The sequence below is a fragment of the Sminthopsis crassicaudata genome, chromosome 3 (assembly GCF_048593235.1).
Source record: "Sminthopsis crassicaudata isolate SCR6 chromosome 3, ASM4859323v1, whole genome shotgun sequence".
In the NCBI taxonomy this organism is placed as follows: domain Eukaryota; kingdom Metazoa; phylum Chordata; class Mammalia; order Dasyuromorphia; family Dasyuridae; genus Sminthopsis; species Sminthopsis crassicaudata.
In genome coordinates, this window is record NC_133619.1 from 618984590 (window position 1) to 619001737 (window position 17148).

At 43.7% G+C, this 17148-nt stretch overlaps 1 protein-coding gene across 1 annotated transcript in view; it reads right to left on the reverse strand.

The window, feature by feature from the left end:
• TNFRSF1B (TNF receptor superfamily member 1B) overlaps window positions 1–16461 on the reverse strand; it is a 48289-nt gene extending 31828 nt beyond the window's left edge. Inside the window, exon 1 of the mRNA XM_074306233.1 lies at window positions 16232–16461. Within this exon, the coding sequence (XP_074162334.1) occupies window positions 16232–16315 (84 nt within the window). The 5' untranslated portion in view covers window positions 16316–16461. The remainder of the gene's footprint in view (window positions 1–16231) is intronic.
• Between the last annotated feature and the right edge of the window lie 687 nt (window positions 16462–17148).

Genomic DNA, 17148 nt, shown 5'->3' on the forward strand with positions numbered 1-17148 from the left:
CAGCCCTGAATTCAGGAGGACCCGAGTTAAAATCTGGTCTCAGACACTTAACACTTCCTAGCTGTGTGACCCTGAGCAAGTCACTTAACCCCAGCCTCAGGGGGGAGAAAAAAATCACTTACTAGAAAAATGCAAATTAAAACAACTATGAGCTTAACCACCTATCAGATTGTTTAATATGACAGAAAAGGAAAATAACAAATGTTGGAGGGGCAGTGGGGTGCACTATTGATTGAACTGTATGCTGACTCAACCATTCTGTAGAGCAATTGGAACTATGTTCGAAAGCCTATGAAACTACATATAGCTTTCAATTAAGCAATACCACTACTAGATCTATATCTCAAAGAGATTTTTAAAAACAAACAAAAAAATGATCTATATGTAGAAAAGTATCTTAGCAGCTCTTTTAATGGTGGCAAAGAATTAAAACTCAAGGGAATGCCTGTCAATTTGAGAATAGCTGAACAAGTAGTTGTAGATGATTGTGATAGAATATAATTGAGGAAAAAGAAATGACGAGCAGGGTTATTTCAGAAAAACCTTAAAAGACTTACATGAACTGATGCAAAGTGAAATGAGAAGAAGCAGAACATTGTACACAGTAACAGCAATATTTGTGAATAATTTAGCTATTCTCACCAATACAATGATCCAAGAAAATTGTGAAGGGCTTATGATGAAACGTGATGTTCATCTCCAGAGAAAAAAACTGGTGGAATCAGAATATAGATCAAAGATACTTTTTCTTAATTTTTCTCTTTTTTTGTCTGTATTTTCTTTTACAATCCGACATATGGAAATGTGTTTTGTATGACTAAAAACATGTATAACCTATGTCAAATTGCTTGCCTTCTCAATAAGGGGAAGGGAAGAGAGAGAGAATTTGGAGTTCAAAATTTGAAAAAAAAATGCTACAATTGATCAAAAATGTAATTAAGCAAAATAAAATATTAAATTATTAAAAAGAAATGTAACAATTATCACAAATACTTTAGCAAAGAGTAGTTGATGACAGCTAGGATTCAAATTAAAATGCAAGGAATTATCTCGTTTTTGTATTTGTATTCCCAGGTTTAGCATCATTATCTGGTACATAGTAGGTACTTAATAAATATTTGTTGGTTAATTGATAAAAGAATATAGAATTAATCTATTGATTAGTCAGTCGGTCAATAGATTACGGGATAGGGACTAAAGTAGGAGAGGCACACCAAAAGGGGGGGTTGGGAAATCAGAGATCAGAGTTGGAGAGGCTCTAATAAAAGGTCATCTAAGCCCAAGCCTTAAACATGGGTCTCTACTCCATCGTATAACTGAATGTGGGGATGGTGAAAAATTTGGCGACAGTAAGAAGTTTCTGAAAGTACAATGACCAAAAATGAATTCAAAAATCTAACACGAAATGAATCTGAGGTGTTTCTGGTATTGCTTGACTCTGCTGCAATGAACAACTTCACTGCAACCTTTGTTCTCATCTGCCAAGATTTAATTCTTTATGTAAAAATAAACAAGTATATCTATCTCATTAGTATGCAAATGTATTTTTGTATTTGACAAAAGGTAAATGACAAAATCACAAGTATATCAGAAATTATTCTAAAATATATTTCTTTATAATTTATTATCAGCAAATGTTATTATTTAATAGCTATTTTATATATCTATATGTCCTAAGTTGCCTAAAAATTTATTGGGCAAAAAGGGGTCATAAATGGAAAAAGTTTAAGAAACTTTGATCTATGTCAGTTCCCTGGCGGATGCAATGTAATATAAATTCCTCCAGGGAAGACACTTTTTTTTTCTTCCTTTTTTCTTTTTGCCTCCTCAGTGTTTATTAAAGTGCTTAGTACATAGCAATTGATTTATTGCTCTTTAGTAAAAGCAAATACTTGTTGACTTATTGATTGATTGATGCATGCAAAGCAATAATCAGCTTTTCCTCCATCATGGCTCTGGAAGTAGAGAACTGCCCTCTGTGAATCCTGCTCTTCCTGGATCTTCAAATCTCGAGAGTGGGAGCGGTTCCCAGAAGTCACTCATTTCAAGTTCCTAAAATGAAGCTTCCTTTTACAAATGAGGAAACTGAAGCAGAAGTAAAGGTCAAAGGAGATATTTGAACTCAGGTCTTCTGACTCCTAAGCCTGAGTTCTTTCTCTTCGTGCTAGGCTGCCCAGTAACTGCATTGGATAAACAGTAGGCGCTAGTGAGTGTCTGAGGCTCAGATAAATGGGTACAGAGGCATCTCTGAGTTCCATGCAGGGTTCCCACCTGGGCTCAGTAGGCTAATGTTCACTGAACAATCCGATGTCAAGGGAAGAGAGAAAGGAGGATGGTCAATCTACTATCAGACCGCAAAGATACTGAAAAACACTCGCAGGCAATAGAAAAACCACATACTTTGCAAACAGGAGCCAATTAACCTCTCTGGTTTGTCACATTTTTAGCTGGACCTCTAGGAACTTCAATCAGAGGTTGAGAGTTAGGGGGCTTCTGGGTCTGAAACATCAAGGGCAGTTAATGCCTTAACCCCATATGGCTGAGGATACTCAATGAGCCCGCCATGAAGAAAGGCAGATGAAATTAATTTCTAAGTGGCCTCCATCCCACCTGGCCCCAGGGGCAGCACAACAGCCCCCTGACTTGGATGTCAACCTTGGTTGACCTCTGCTGCCCCATGTTCAAGTTCTCCAGGCTTCAAACTTCAGAGATAGAATCAATGTCCACAGAGTTATCTGATTTGTCCACCTTTGTGGGGAGGAGGGTGTTAAGTACGACTCAGAACTTCCCGAAGACTCCAGTTCTACTGTAATTGTGGGTTAGAGTTCATTTCCCAGGAAGGAAAGAAATGAGTTGGGTCCAGGGGGAGAAGAAGAGCCTGACAGGAAAGTGAGAGGATCTCGATCAGAAAGGGAGTCTCTGTTGCTCACATGAGAGGCGACGTCATTAGTGTCATCACTCACTCTGCACTTTGCTCAATCCCGAAGAAAGTTAAGCACGATGAACTTTCAAATACTTTTTCACTGATGGTCTGAGTCTTAAAATATCCTTCTGAGAGAGGACTTCAAGCTAATTCAACACATATTACTAAGTCCCTATTCCACATGAAGCCTTGGGGAGAATAAAAAAATAAAATCAAAACACCCAGGGAGCTCTTCCCTCAAGGCACTTACACTGTACTGTGGGAAACCACGGTTACATAGAAAAGCAAACAGGAAGCCTGGAAAGAAGCATCAGAGAGCTGCCTCTGAAGCCTGCTGTCCCATATGATCTTGGGCAGTTACTTAGCCTCCCTCCCTTGGCCTACTCTGAAAGGAAGGAGTAAAGGAGTGGGATTAGAGACTGCTTCCAGTTCTAGAGCTTGAATCCTAAAACAAAGCAGGGTAGGAAGGGGCGGCTGGGGGAAAGAGACAGAGATAGAGACAGAGACAACAGAGAAAGGCAGAGGGAGGGAGAGACAGAGAGAAACAGAAGGAGAGAGACAGAGAGACAGAAACATTCATAGAGAGAGAGAAACAGAGGGGAAAATGAGAGAGACCGAGACAGAGACAAAAACACAAAGAGACAGAGACACAGAAAAAGAGAAAGAGAGATACAGAAAGAGAGAGAAAGAGACAGAGGGACAGAGAGAGACAAGGACAGAGGGGGAGAGGGAGGAAGACAGAGAGATACAGAGAGGGGGAGACAGAGAATGAGAGACAGAGACACAAAGACGATGGAGAGACAGAGAGACAGAGACACACAGAGAAAAGCAGAGAGAGGGAGAGACAGAGACAGAGAAGGAAATAGAAGGAAAGAGACAGAGAGATACAGAGGAGAGACAGAGAAACACACACACAAAGGGAAAGACAGGAACATACAGAGAGAGAGAAAAAGGGAAAATGAGAGAGACAGAGAGACAGAGAGAGACAGAGAGAGAGAGAGAGAGAGAGAGAGAGAGAGAGAGAGAGAGAGAGAGAGAAGAGAGAGAGAGAGAGACAGAGAAACAGAGAGAGACAGAGAGAGAGAGGGGGAGAGAGAGGGAGAGAGAGAGACAGAGAGAGAGAGAGACAGAGAGACAGAGAGAGAGAGAGACAGAGAGACAGAGAGACAGAGAGAGAGAGAGAGAGAGAGAGACAGAAAGAGACAGAGAGAGACAGAGAGAGAGAGAGAGAGAGAGACAGAGAGACAGAGAGAGACAGAGAGAGAGAGAGAGAGAGAGAGAGAGAGACAGAGAGAGACAGAGAGAGACAGAGAGAGAGAGAGAGAGAGAGAGAGAGAGAGAGAGAGAGAGAGAGAGAGAGAGAGAGAGAGAACAGATACAGAAAGAGACACAGGCACAGACAGAGAGCACTAAAGATAGAAGAAATCAGAATACACTGCTAGGAGAAGGTGGCATTTGAGATATAAAGATAGTTGGATCATCATAGAGAGATGCTCTAAACTTGAAGTTAAGAAGTTCTGAGTTCAAAACCTGCCTCAGATACTTCCTAACTGGGTAATCCTGAGCAAATAACAATTTTTTTTTCAGCCTCAGTTTCCTCATTTGTAAAATGAAGGGTTGGCTCATTGGCCTTTGAGATCCTTATTAATTTTAAATCTATGATCTTATAATAATAATTACAAATCATTTTTCTCTAGGACATCATGTTCTACAAAATCTTTCTTCACAATGACCCTGAAAGCCAGATTGTACAAGCAAGCTTTCAGACTAGGAGTAGAAAAATGAGTCAAAGAGGTTGGATCAGTCATTGCCATAGAATGAGGTAGGTTCAGGGCATGATGTATCCAGAATCAGCATCAGTCCCCAGACTTTTTCATTTTATGTCCTACAGTTTTCTTAAACCTTTTGTCAGGGAGGAAACCTACTGCATTAAGAAGAAGAAAAGTAATAAAAGTAATAGTAAAATTTTGAATCCTTGAAGGGTTATAATTTTGTAGGGAGGGGGTATTTAACTTTTCCATAGTTTTATAGATGGCCTATGAATGTTGCTAGGATGAAATACACACATATACACTATATACATATAAACATACAAACATATTAGTACTCAATGACCAACCTGATGATAAGTTTCTCTAAAAGGCTGATTGATCGTACACAGTGACATCCCCATCCCCAAAGTCTTAGCAGTTTGGTGAGACCATCCAGAGAGGAAGAATCTTTGAAAATCCTGTCTCATGAGGAGACATGAGAAAGAAACTTTGAAAAAGACATGAGAAAGACTTCAGTGGAGGAATAAAAGTAATGGACGTTTGTGTTATACTCATTGATTTCCCTTGAGTTTGAAGCAGCTTTGTTTTAGGGGTCAGAGAACTTGAATTTAATGACTGCCTCCAGCACTTACTATCTGTATGATGTTGAGGAAATCACTTAACAGCTCCATAAGAAATAGCTTTAAGGGATTGGTTTCAGAGAAATCTGGGAAGATTTGTTTGAATTGATACAGAATAAAATGAGCAAAACCAAGAGAATGACTTATATAATGTGGAGATAAAAAAAAAAAAAACTTTGAAAAATTTAAGATAGCTCTGTTTAATCCAATAACCATCCATGAATCAAGAGGATCCATGATAAAGTCTTCTGATAGAAAGGTGGTAAACTCAAGGTGCAGAACGCAACTTGAGGTTTTTTGTTTGGTTGGTTTTTGAACAGGTGGTAGCACCTGAACTGAGCCTGGAAGAATAGGTTGGATTTCAGCAAAGATGTAGGAGAAAAACAAGCAAAGATGAAGACTTACATTTGCTTCTCTAGGGCAAGACTTGTTTTATTTTGGTATTTTATCCCTATCATCTAGCCCAATGCTTGACACATAGTAGATGTTGTCAGTTGAGAATAAGAGCTAACAATCATACTTTATAAAGTTCGTCACTTGATAAATTTTTAAGTCTCATTTGATTCTCACAAAAACTTCAGGGGATAGGTGTTTCTCTATTTTACTGGTGGGGAAACTGAGGCTGAGTCCGATTAAGTGGTTTGCCCAGCCTACCATTTTTGAGGTAGGATTTGAATTTAGGGTCTTTCTGACTTTACTAAATGTAAATCCTTCTATTTCTACCTCACCACCTATAATACCAACACATTTTAATGTCCAATATAGTAGAGCTAAATAGGTATAACCCATATAAACAAAAGCTTTTGGAAGAGGCAAGAGGTCCTCAATAATTTTTGAGAGTGTAAAGGGATCCTGAGCCCAAAAAGTGGAGAACAGTTGCATTAAAAGTATGGCATATCAGATCTGGAAGGAACCTTAGAACATGCAATGCCAGACCTGGGAGGGGATTTAGAACATAAAACAGGAAATCCACTTTCACATGTATGAAATACATAAGACTATATGCTGAAGCAGGAAGAAAGGGATTATACTTGTCTACTCAGGCTGTGGGTGCTTCCCAGGTACTCACAAGGTAAACAGGCACTTTGCTTCCTCCTGTAGAACTCACAGCCCACGGCCATTCAACCACAGTGATGTCACTGCCCTTTTAGACATTACAATCCCTGCTGCTGTGGAAAAAGATTGTGGTCCAGGCAGGCCATGAGACTCAGCCTGTCAGGCAGCTATTCAGAAGGGGAAAAATAGTTCTGTCTTCATTGTCCCTGCCCCCTCCTCCTCCATCTGAGGAGGAGATGAGAAAGAAACAGAAGCAAGAAACCTAACATGAGTCTTTCTGTTCATCAATGATGAGAGATTTGAGAAAAACAATCCATTGTCCACATGGTTTCTTTGAATAGAGGAAACCTGGCTGGGGCAGGAGGTTGAGGTTTCTGGGAATTGGGGTCCTCTAGAGGACTCCTTCTTGAGACAAACACCCGAGAAAGGCAGCAAGCTCTCTTTCTCTCCTGGTTTAGCGGGGAAGGAATGGGTCTGTGCTCAGGGTTACTCTGTGCCTCTTAGGATATTCAAGCAAAGCCCTGGCCAGGGGAAGTGGCCTCCCAGCAGTAATGACTATGCACGGTAGAAGTGAATCATAGAATGTCAGAGCTAGAGAGGATCTACAGAAATGGAAACTGGGATTGACAGGCTGGAGCTAAAAACATAAATGTCAATGCTGAAAAGGATTTTAAAACACTAAATGTTGGCATTGGAAGAGAGCTCAGAACATAGAATGTAAGAGCTGGGAGGCCTTGGAACATAGAATGGTAGCCCTGGGAGAGAGCTTAGCATCACTGGAAAAGATCTCAGAACATAAAATGTCAGAGCTGGAGGAGACTTTAGAGTAGTGCTTCTCAAAACATGATTTGGGGATCCTTGGGAGTACCCGAACCCCTTCAAATCATCCATGAGGTCAAAATACTTTTCATAATAATACCAAGGCATTTTAATGTCCAATATAGTAGAGCTTAATAGGTATAACCCATATAAACAAAAGCTTTTGGAAGAAGCAATAGATCCTCAATAATTTTTGAGAATGTAAAGGGATTCTGAGCCCAAAAAATGGAGAACAGTTGCCGTAAAAGTATGGGATATCAGGAGGAACATAGAATGTCAGATCTGGAAGGAACCTTAGAATATGCAATATCACACTTGGAGGGGATTTAGAACCTAAAATATCAGATCTTGAGAGGCCCCTAAAATAGGGAACATCAGATCTGGAAGGATCTTAGAATGCAGAATGTCAGACTTTGGAGGGGACTTAAAACAGCAGATGTTAGAATTAAGTTCACTTGCCTGGCTATACTGATGAGGAAATAATGACTGCAAAGAAATGCTTGGATAGAGACCAGCAATTTTCCATCTCATTGGAGGTTTGAACTGAAGGAAATGGGTTTTGACTTTAACAAGAACTATTTAATAAAAATGAGGAAGAATGACTTAAGAATAAAGGATGGAAAAGGCTACTAAGGGAAATTGCTTAATTCTCTATCCTGTGAAATATTTCAGAAGAATAATCCTTTAGCTTGGCATGGGGATTTAATTATAATTGTCCAAACATCCTGAGACATACTAGCTCATTAAAATTCTCACCACTTCCCCAAACTGGTCCTTGGGGAAGATTTGTATCATATTATTGTTTCTTAGATGGTTAGAGAAGTTAACTTCATAGTCATAAAGGCAGAAAATTTACAGCTTGAATGAACAACTCTCAAACTCTCCCTCAAGTAGACAGTCTCCAGCAATGCTTAGGGATAGTCTGACCTGGAGGCAGATGTGCTGAAAGTCCCCTCAAAAGAAGCTTTGAGTGTTCAGGCTCAACTTCAGGCTGGACTTGGCACAAATCCCTATATTATGCTGAAGAGAGCAGTTTTCTGGTTCCCATGCCATACCACATTTTGGAGAGAACCATCAGTCTAGAGCTCTCTTCAAAGAGATGGCCCCAGCATCGTCTAACCACCCAGACCCAGCTCCCCACTGGCCCTTACCACTTTCTGCCACCATGACTCACTGGAAAAGGTGGCTCTGTTGATTTCCTAGCCCTCCTCCCTCTTCACAATCCTCTGCAGAGGAAATAAAGCCTGAGTTTAGGCCAGAGTCCTGAACAATCTCCACTGGATTCTCAAACAGAAAAAGGGAGGAAGTAGGTAGAGAGTACCTTGACTCCTCTGGGAAGAGGAAACAATGGATGGAAGATTCTGGGATAATCAATACAATTTCCCATGTACTCACTGTAGACAAGGTGGCAGGACAAAGTGGGGTGGACTCTATGAACTGTTACTGCCTTTTCTGGAGGGAGCCCTAGATGCTCCTTTGCTCCTTTCGTCATCACCTGCCTGCTACTGGCAGTCAACAACATGGATTTCCTGCTTCCACTGAACAAAGCTGTGTCAGTACTATAAAGTAAGTAGCACACTAATTCTTGAGAACTTTGATCAATACAGTGACCAATCCTGACTTCAGAAAATTGATCATGAAACCTGCCTCCTGCTTCTGACCAGTGAGGTGGTGGACTAAGGTGGGGAATGGGGCATGCACTGTTAACCGTGGTCAATGTATGGTTTGTTTTAGCTATTTCTTTGCTACAAGAGAAGGTTCTGTTGGGTCAGGAGAGGGGGAATTATTGGGAAATGATGGTGATGTTAAAACCACTAAAACCTTCTGCTGGATGTCAGAGGTAAAAGGTCAAGGGTTTCCCACACATACAGTCCCAGAGTCTATGCCCTTTCCCTCTGACTCCACTTCAAGCGTTCAGTATGCTGTATTCTTTATCCCACCCCCTAATGTACACACACCTCATGCAACGCTTGCTCTCTGACACTACCTTTAGAAAGAGGTCTCAGAAGAAATTTTAGAGAATATATCAGGGCTAAAAGTGCTATGGAGACATAGGATGTCAGAGTGAGGACAGAGAACCTCAGTGGTGAAAGCCGGGAGGGGACTTAGAGACTGTCTTGTCTAAAACCCTCATTTTACAGATATGAAAAGAAGTTGCCCATGGATCTTCAATTTATAAGTAGTAGAGTTCAGGATTTGAACCCAAGCCTCCTGGTTGAGTGCTTTTTCACTCTGCCTTTGTTTCTCTTTCTCCTCCTCTCAGTTGATTTGCTTAGAGTGGAATGAAAGACTTGGGTTGCTGAAGAAATTTTCTATCCCCATACGTGAGGGGATAACATCTGGAGCAACAGAAAAACTAAGAGTTGCCAAGACAAAGAAGCCATGGTTCCTGCCTCTACAGGAAGCCTTTCTAGGCTCCTCTTAATTCTAGTGTCCTCCTTCTCTTGATTAGTTCCTAGTTATCCCATATAGAGCTTCATATATATTTATTTAGATGTTGTCTTCCTTATTAGATTGTAAACTCCTTGAGGGCAAGGAGTATCCTCAGCATTTAGTGCAGTGCCTGGCACACATAGTAGGTGCTTAATAAATATTTATTGACTGACTCCTAGCCATCCCTTCACCACCAGCCCAATCTCATGAGATTGCAGAAAATACAAAGACTAGAGCCAAGAAACAGACCAATAATTGCCCAGTAGCAAATGAACCTCTGCTAGTGATGAGCCTGAAGCTGAATGGAACAATCAGGGAAGACTTCTTTCACAATATGGCCAACCTTGGGGGAAAGACCTCTGTTTTAAAAGATCTCAGGGATGTGTCTTTCTGAGCTGGTATCCTCTGACCCACCACCCCACCCCCTTCTGTACCTGAGGATGCCCACAATGATCAATCTGACATTCATCTGAACCACAGAACCCACCGATGCTCACTCAGCCCTCAGCTTCCCCTCCCAGCTCCCTGGGCGTGAGCTGAGACACGGCAGCCTGTCAGCTGTGGGCTTCCGGCCAGGTCACATGTGGGGTTCATTCTGAGTCACTGACAGTACACGTCAAAGTCACGGTCTTGAGGGTTGGGGATGGGCAGGAAACGTGCATTTAGCAGGATGTGTGTACCCCCTTGCGTGTGTATGTAGGGGTCTTTGACAATCAAGGGAAAGACTCATCTCCAATCTCTACCAACCTGGCAAAATAAACAAACTTGAGGCTGAGAAAGTAGACGGAGAAATAAATACTCCAGTAAAAAAAAAAAAAAAAAAAAAAAAGTAAAAGGGAGAAAGAGACTTTCTGCCTCCTCTGGGCAAAAATATCACACCATTTCCTAAAAGTAAATAGAACTCTTAAGGTCATAAATTGAGAGATGGATGGGCTCTCAGAAACCTCAGAGGTCTAACTTCTCAAACAGTAAGAGCACATAAATGTCCCAAGTCAGGCCAAAGAGATCATTGTAAAGCATTTTATAACTCTGCGAGATTTATCATTCTGTAGCCTGACACTTGCCCAGCTCCTCTATGTGAAAGTGCTGGAGGGAGCTGGACATAGGGTACAGACAATGGGATCACAGATCTGAAGATGGTAGGGACCTTAGTGATTATCTAGGCCAGCCCCTTAATTTGCAGATAAGGAAACTGAGGAACCAGTAACGTTGCCAGTCAATTAAAATACACCTATTTTTAAGTGTTTCAATCCTTTAGGAGATAAAGAAAAATTTCAAAATAATACCTGCCCACAAGGAGCTTACATTTTATTGGAGGAGACAACATGTTGGTGTATACAAGACACAGAGTCGATACCAGGTAATTTTAGAAGGGAAGGCAGGGACTCTCAAGGGACCCTCAAGGTGATCCTATTTGAGCTGAGTCTTGAAAGAAGGTAGGAATCCTAAGTAATTTCCAAAGAAGACACAGGTAGTCAGTGTTAAATGTGGAACCCTGAGCTAGTGATCTTTTCATTGCACCACAATCCCTTCCATAGGGACAGTTAGGTGGCTCAATGGATAGAGCGCCCTGGATAGAGAAAGACTTGGGTTCCAACTCAACCTCAAAGACTAGCTACATAACTCTAGTCAAGTCACTTAACCCTGTTTACCTCAGTTTCCTCATCTGTAAAATGAGATAGAGAAGAAAATGGCAAACCACTCCAGTATTTCATCCAAGAAAACCCCAAATGAGATCACAGAGAGTTGGACAAGTCTGTCAGAACGGGTCAGGTGTCTACAACCTCCTAAGTGATCTCCAGCAGCTCACATCCATTTCTCTACCTCTGAATGTTACCTTCTAGCACAACCAGGGCCCTTCTGGGAGATTCTTACAAGGTGGGAATACCTATGCTAGATATTGCTTCCTAACCTGGGAGTTAGCCAGCCCCCACCCCCTAACTTTAGCCTATTCCCCAATTCCCTGAAGTAAAGAACACTCTGATCATCATTAATTCAATTTAACTTAATGAAAAATACCCATCAACCTTATCTCAGGCAATCAGTACTATTATTAGATGCCAGACATCGAACTAAAATCTGCTGTTAAAACAGGCTCTGCCCTCAATGAGCTTAAATTCTACTGGGCTGGAGGTGACTATAAATAAGTGATATATTTGGAGGAGATAGATGGAAGCCTCAATGAGGACACTTGAGGTAGAAAGATGGGATTTGAGCTGAGTCTAAAAGGAAGTTTTAGACGTTTAGTCTAAAGGAGTTCTAAATAGAGTGAGCCAGAAAACGTTCCAGACACGGAAGACTGTGGTCAACAACAAAAATAATAAACGTTTATTAAGTACCTACTAAATGTTTGTCACCAAGCTAAGTGCAAAAGAAACAAATCAAGGCAAAAATGTGGTCTCTGCCCTAAGGAAACATATATTCTAAGGCAAACAAGTAGCTTGCAAAGATACCTTTATTAGGATTGGGAACAAATGTGTTGTTATATGAGTTATATGTTATCTGAATTATATGAGTTATATACATATATATATATATATGTTAAATGAGTTATTATGGAGAACTCCCAGATAAGGAAACGAACTCTGCCAATATAAATTGCCACTTTCTCTGTATCCTATATTTTTCTGGAAGAGGTCTATGAAGAACCTGATATCAGGGAGGTGATGCCATAACAAGCAAGTGATTTGGATTTAAGGGAGGGAGTCACCTGCCTCACTTTTCCCTCAGACCCATCTGGAGCCAGTGGCCAGATGTAGATCAGGATGACTGAAGATGTTCCTATATTTTTATAAAGTTAATTGAGTCACTGAGAAAGTGACTTGCCCAGTGTCAGAGGTAAGACTTGAATCCCAGCCTTCTTAGCTTTGAGATCCATGTCTCCACCTGCCATACCATAAAGCCTCCTCGTCCCCTAAATACTGGCATATATACCTGCAAAGAGTTCAGTAGCTTGGCCCTTTAAAAAGTCCTGACTTCTTGATTGCTACTCTGAATCTGCACCTCCCTGGAGATCTGGGGGTGACTCAAGGAAATACCTCTGGCAGGCTGGCTGCCTCGGATTAGGAAGTCTCTCCTGGAGCCAATTTATCCCAAAGGCAGGCCCTTCCCCCTCACTGAGAGGAGGCAGTCCTGGGTTCCTGGCAGAAGACGTGGGCACCACAGTAAACAGTCATGTCAGGAGTCACGGCCAGACAGGAGGCCATACTGGCTGTTCCAAAGATAGAGAAAACATGCTCTTACTCAAGAGTGACTCCTAAGAATCCTAAAATAACAAGATCACCCATCTCTTCCTCCTCAGATTTTAAGAGATTTGGGGCAGGTCTTCATTCTAGTCCCTTCTCAATAAATATTAAGTCTATAAACAAATATCCAATTCTTAGTTCAATAAAGATTGTAAATATGTCTCCCAATAGGCTACATTAGTGTCTAATATCTGAACAGCTTCCTATCTCCCACTTTTCACAAAAAGAATGAGATTCACAATGGGAAACTAGGATCTTTCTCAGATTCTAGGCTTGGAAGGAGCATCAGGGACCACAGATCAATTCATCAACTTAATAAGTGTCTATTGTGTATTAGGTATTGGACTAGAAGGTGGAGAGTAAAAAGAGCAGAAAAATGAAATGGTCTCTGCAAAGAGTTTCCATGCTGCACCTAGCTCTATCTGAGAGTCAGCATGATATATGTGAATAATGGATGAATGAATGAATAATGAATCAAGCAATACCCCAGGGAGTCCTGGGAGATTTGGGTAGGTGAATCCCACCTCATATGCTTTCTGTATGACCCTAAGTAAGCCATTTAATCTCTTACTCTCAGTTTGCCCATATATAAAATGGGTATGATGATAATGGTGATAACAGCAATTATGGCAGTGGGTTGTTTTAAGGATCAAACAAGAAAATGTATGTAAAAATTCTGCAAACCATAAAGCCTGAAACAAGCCACAGTTAGGGCTTCTTTTGTCAATCAATGATCTTCCAGCCAGTGAAGATATTTCCACTTTGGGACATTTAGGAACTTCCCCCCCCCCCCCCCCCCCCCCCCCGCCCCACGTCAAGCCTTAATCTGCTTCATACAGCTTCTGCTTAGTACTCTGATTTCTATCCTGTGGGGCCAAAAAGAATAAGTCTATTTCCCCAGCTCTCTTGGCCCCACCCAAGAGTCTTCTCCAAAGTCAACACCTCCACTTCCTTAAACCAGTAGCTTCCTCTTTGAAACTCTTGACAATCCCAGTAGCCCTTTTAGGGAGACTCTCTAGTTTGTCAACATTCTTCCAAAAATGTAGCCCCCCCCAAAATGAACATCATATTCCAGTTGCAGTCTGACGGTGGCCCCTGGGATTCCTGTGGCCTGCCTGGCCTGGCCAGATCCCCATGGCCAATCAAGTTCCGTATCACCATCAATGCCACAAAAGCTAGATTCATCATCTGACTATTTTGTGTTAGCTCCCATCCAAAGTTTTAAACCAAGGGCCTCATAATCTAAATACACACACACACACACACACACACACACACACAATCTCCCAATTCCCTGGAATAAACACTCAGACCATTATTAGCTCAATTTCACCTAATTAAAAATAATCAGAATAGTGTTTAGAAGATAAAAGATATACATCTAAGAAGATAAAGGCAACTGAGTGGCTCAGTGAATACAGCACTGGGTCTGAAGTCAGGAAGCTGGATTCAAATGCAGTCTCAGGTGCTCTCTAGCTGTGTCACCCTGGGCAAATCATCTCACCTCTATCTGCCACAGTTCCCTCAACTGTAAAAAAAAAAAAAAAAAAAAAAACAGCTAGGCTCCAGAGTTATTGGGAGGATCAAATGAGATAATATTTGTAAAGCCCCTAACATATAGCAGGTGCTCAACAAATGCTTCTTTTGTTGTTCTTTTAAAAGATCACACAGGCAACTATAGGTTTCAATTTCTTTATCTGCAAAATGAATTTACAGAAAGGTCATTTCTAGTGTTCCTTCCAGCTCTGATCTTTGTCCTAAGACCTCCCTCCACTTCTAAAGTTCGTTCTTCTCTCTCTCTCTCTCTCTCTCTCTCTCTCTCTCTCTCTCTCTCTCTCTCTCTCTCTCTCTCTCTCTCTCTCTCTCTCTCTCTCTCTCTCTCTCTCTCTCTCTCTCTCTCTCTCTCTCTCTCTCTCTCTCTCTCTCTCTCTCTCACACACATAAACACACAATAACCAGGTATTCTAAGAAAGAGGAAGAGTACTCATGTAGGTCAAAGGAAATACATGTCGTGAAGAGCAAAGCGAACTGGGCTTTGAAGGCGCCAGGTGTTGTCTGTGAAGTGCGGAGCGCCCCGGAACAGATGCCAGATGAAAGGGGCTGCCTCCCCTCAGTCAGAAAGAAACCGTCGGGGAGGGGCAGTCAGCTGGAGAAAACTTATCCCTCGAAATACAGGCCAGACTTAGAGCCTTGGGAGGGAGCCGGGGGAGAAGAAGGGCTCCGAATTTCAGTTCTGGGACCCCCTCCCTCAAACCCCGGGTCCAGGTGATGCAAGTTACCCCACTGGTAGAGTTCCGACCTAATGGGCAGACTGACGTCTCCTGGACCTTGGCGAGCTTCTGTCGGCCTCAGCTTTTCAAAACTTATTCAACTTCCCTCAAAACGGTCTCGGGAGGGAGGGAGGGAGGGAGTTGATGAATTATTCTCACTAACATCAATCAGCCCCATTTAATAGATGAGGAAACCCAGGCCCAGAAACATGAAGGACTTGTCCGTCAGCACGGGGCGCACCAGCGTCAGCGCGGGGAGTCAAACCCACGCTTTCCGGGCTCGGGCACAGTCTGAGCTTTGGAAAGGCGCAGAATCTAGTGCTCGCTCGGCCCCCGCGGTCACACTGAGGCGGCAGTCTCGGGACGCCCCCGGCTCGGCCGGACCAGGTTTTCCCTCCCCGCGGTTGAGTCCCAGGAAGATCTCCGGGGGGGAGGGGGAGAGATGGGGGAGAGAGTGATCTGCGATCCGAGGTGAGCCGGAGCCCCAGATGCGAAGCCCCGGGAGCCGCGTCTACGCGGTTGCAGTTGGAAAAGGCTTCTAGGGATGCTGAAGTCCCGCAGCAGCTCCTGCGTGGGGCGCCTGTATGGAGCTTTAAAGAGCCCCATCATCTTACAGATGAGGACTCGTAACAGTGCTTTGCTACTTAGTGGCAGAACTGGGATTCAGATCCCCTCACCGCAAATGCAGGGCCCTTCCCTCTACAGAGGAGAGACAGGGGCTGGGAGCGCAGGGCGCACTGGGAGGAGGCTCCGGACTGACTCGGAGGGGCGCTCGGGGCGGACTCGGAGGGGCGCTCGGGGCTGACTCGGGGCTGACTTGGAGGGGCGCACGGGGCTGACTCGGAGGGGCGCACGGGGCGGACTCGGAGGGGCGCTCGGGGCGGACTCGGAGGGGCTCATGGGGCTGACTCGGAGGGGCGCATGGGGCTGACTCGGAGGGGCGCTCGGGGCTGACTCGGAGGGGCGCACGGGGCTGACTCGGAGGGGCGCACGGGGCTGACTCGGAGGGGCTCTCGGGTTCTATCTATTTGTACTATGAAGGGAAGAGAAGGAAAAGTCGCGGCAGAAGATGGAATGAACTGCAGCCACCCACCTGGACGGGCACCGCATCCCCCATTGCCCAGAGCAGAAATCCGACGGCGAGAGTAATCCAGGTGCGGACGGCGGCTGGCTCCATTCCGGTGTCCCCGGGGGAACGGGGCGGAGCGCGGCAAGGTAAGGAGGCGGCTTCCCCAGCGCTCGGGACTAGGAAGGGCCGCCCCGCACTGCTCCTCGGACAGAAAGCGAAAGCTTCTGCTGGGGCCAGAGCCTGGAGGCACCCAGACGGGGAGGGAGAGTTTAGTGTTCCAGGGGCGGTGCGAGCGCTCAGCCCCGCCCGGAAAGCGGGCACTCCCCTCTCCTTCTCCCCCGCCGGACACTCTCCTCCTCCTCCTCTTCCTGGCCTTCCCCTCTCTCGGAACCTAGACTTTGTATTCTCCAAATGATCTCCGCCCCTTGCCAGCTTGAGTGGAGAGGGCACCCAGCGCGAGAGGACGTTGGGAGTGTTAGAAAACGAAAACAGCCGGAACCCGTGGGTCCGGGTGTCCCTTCCTCCCTTCACCGCCTTCCTAGACCCTCCTCGTGTTCCCCGGGGCCCAGAATTGGCGCGTCTCCTGGGCCCAGGGGATCTGCCTTGTCTGAAGGAGTGGAATCTGCCCGCAGTAAGAGGGAGATAAAGAGCCCGAGATCCTGCCATTTAGATATGTAGGGACAGGGACTTCCCCTTTCCTTATTTTTAATTTTTAATTTTCAAAACACACACATAGATTCCTTATCTTTAGAATGAAGGCGATATTAGCTACCGCATAAAGGCTGTAAGCATGATATTAGAGAGGGCTTGCCATGCAGAAGTGTCAGAAAAGGCGAATAGGGAAGGAAAGGAAATAAGCAGTAGTGTAGAGGACATTTTCATGACACTTTCAACAGATAGATTCACATCAGGGCGCTTTGCTTCTACCCTTGTGACTTTGG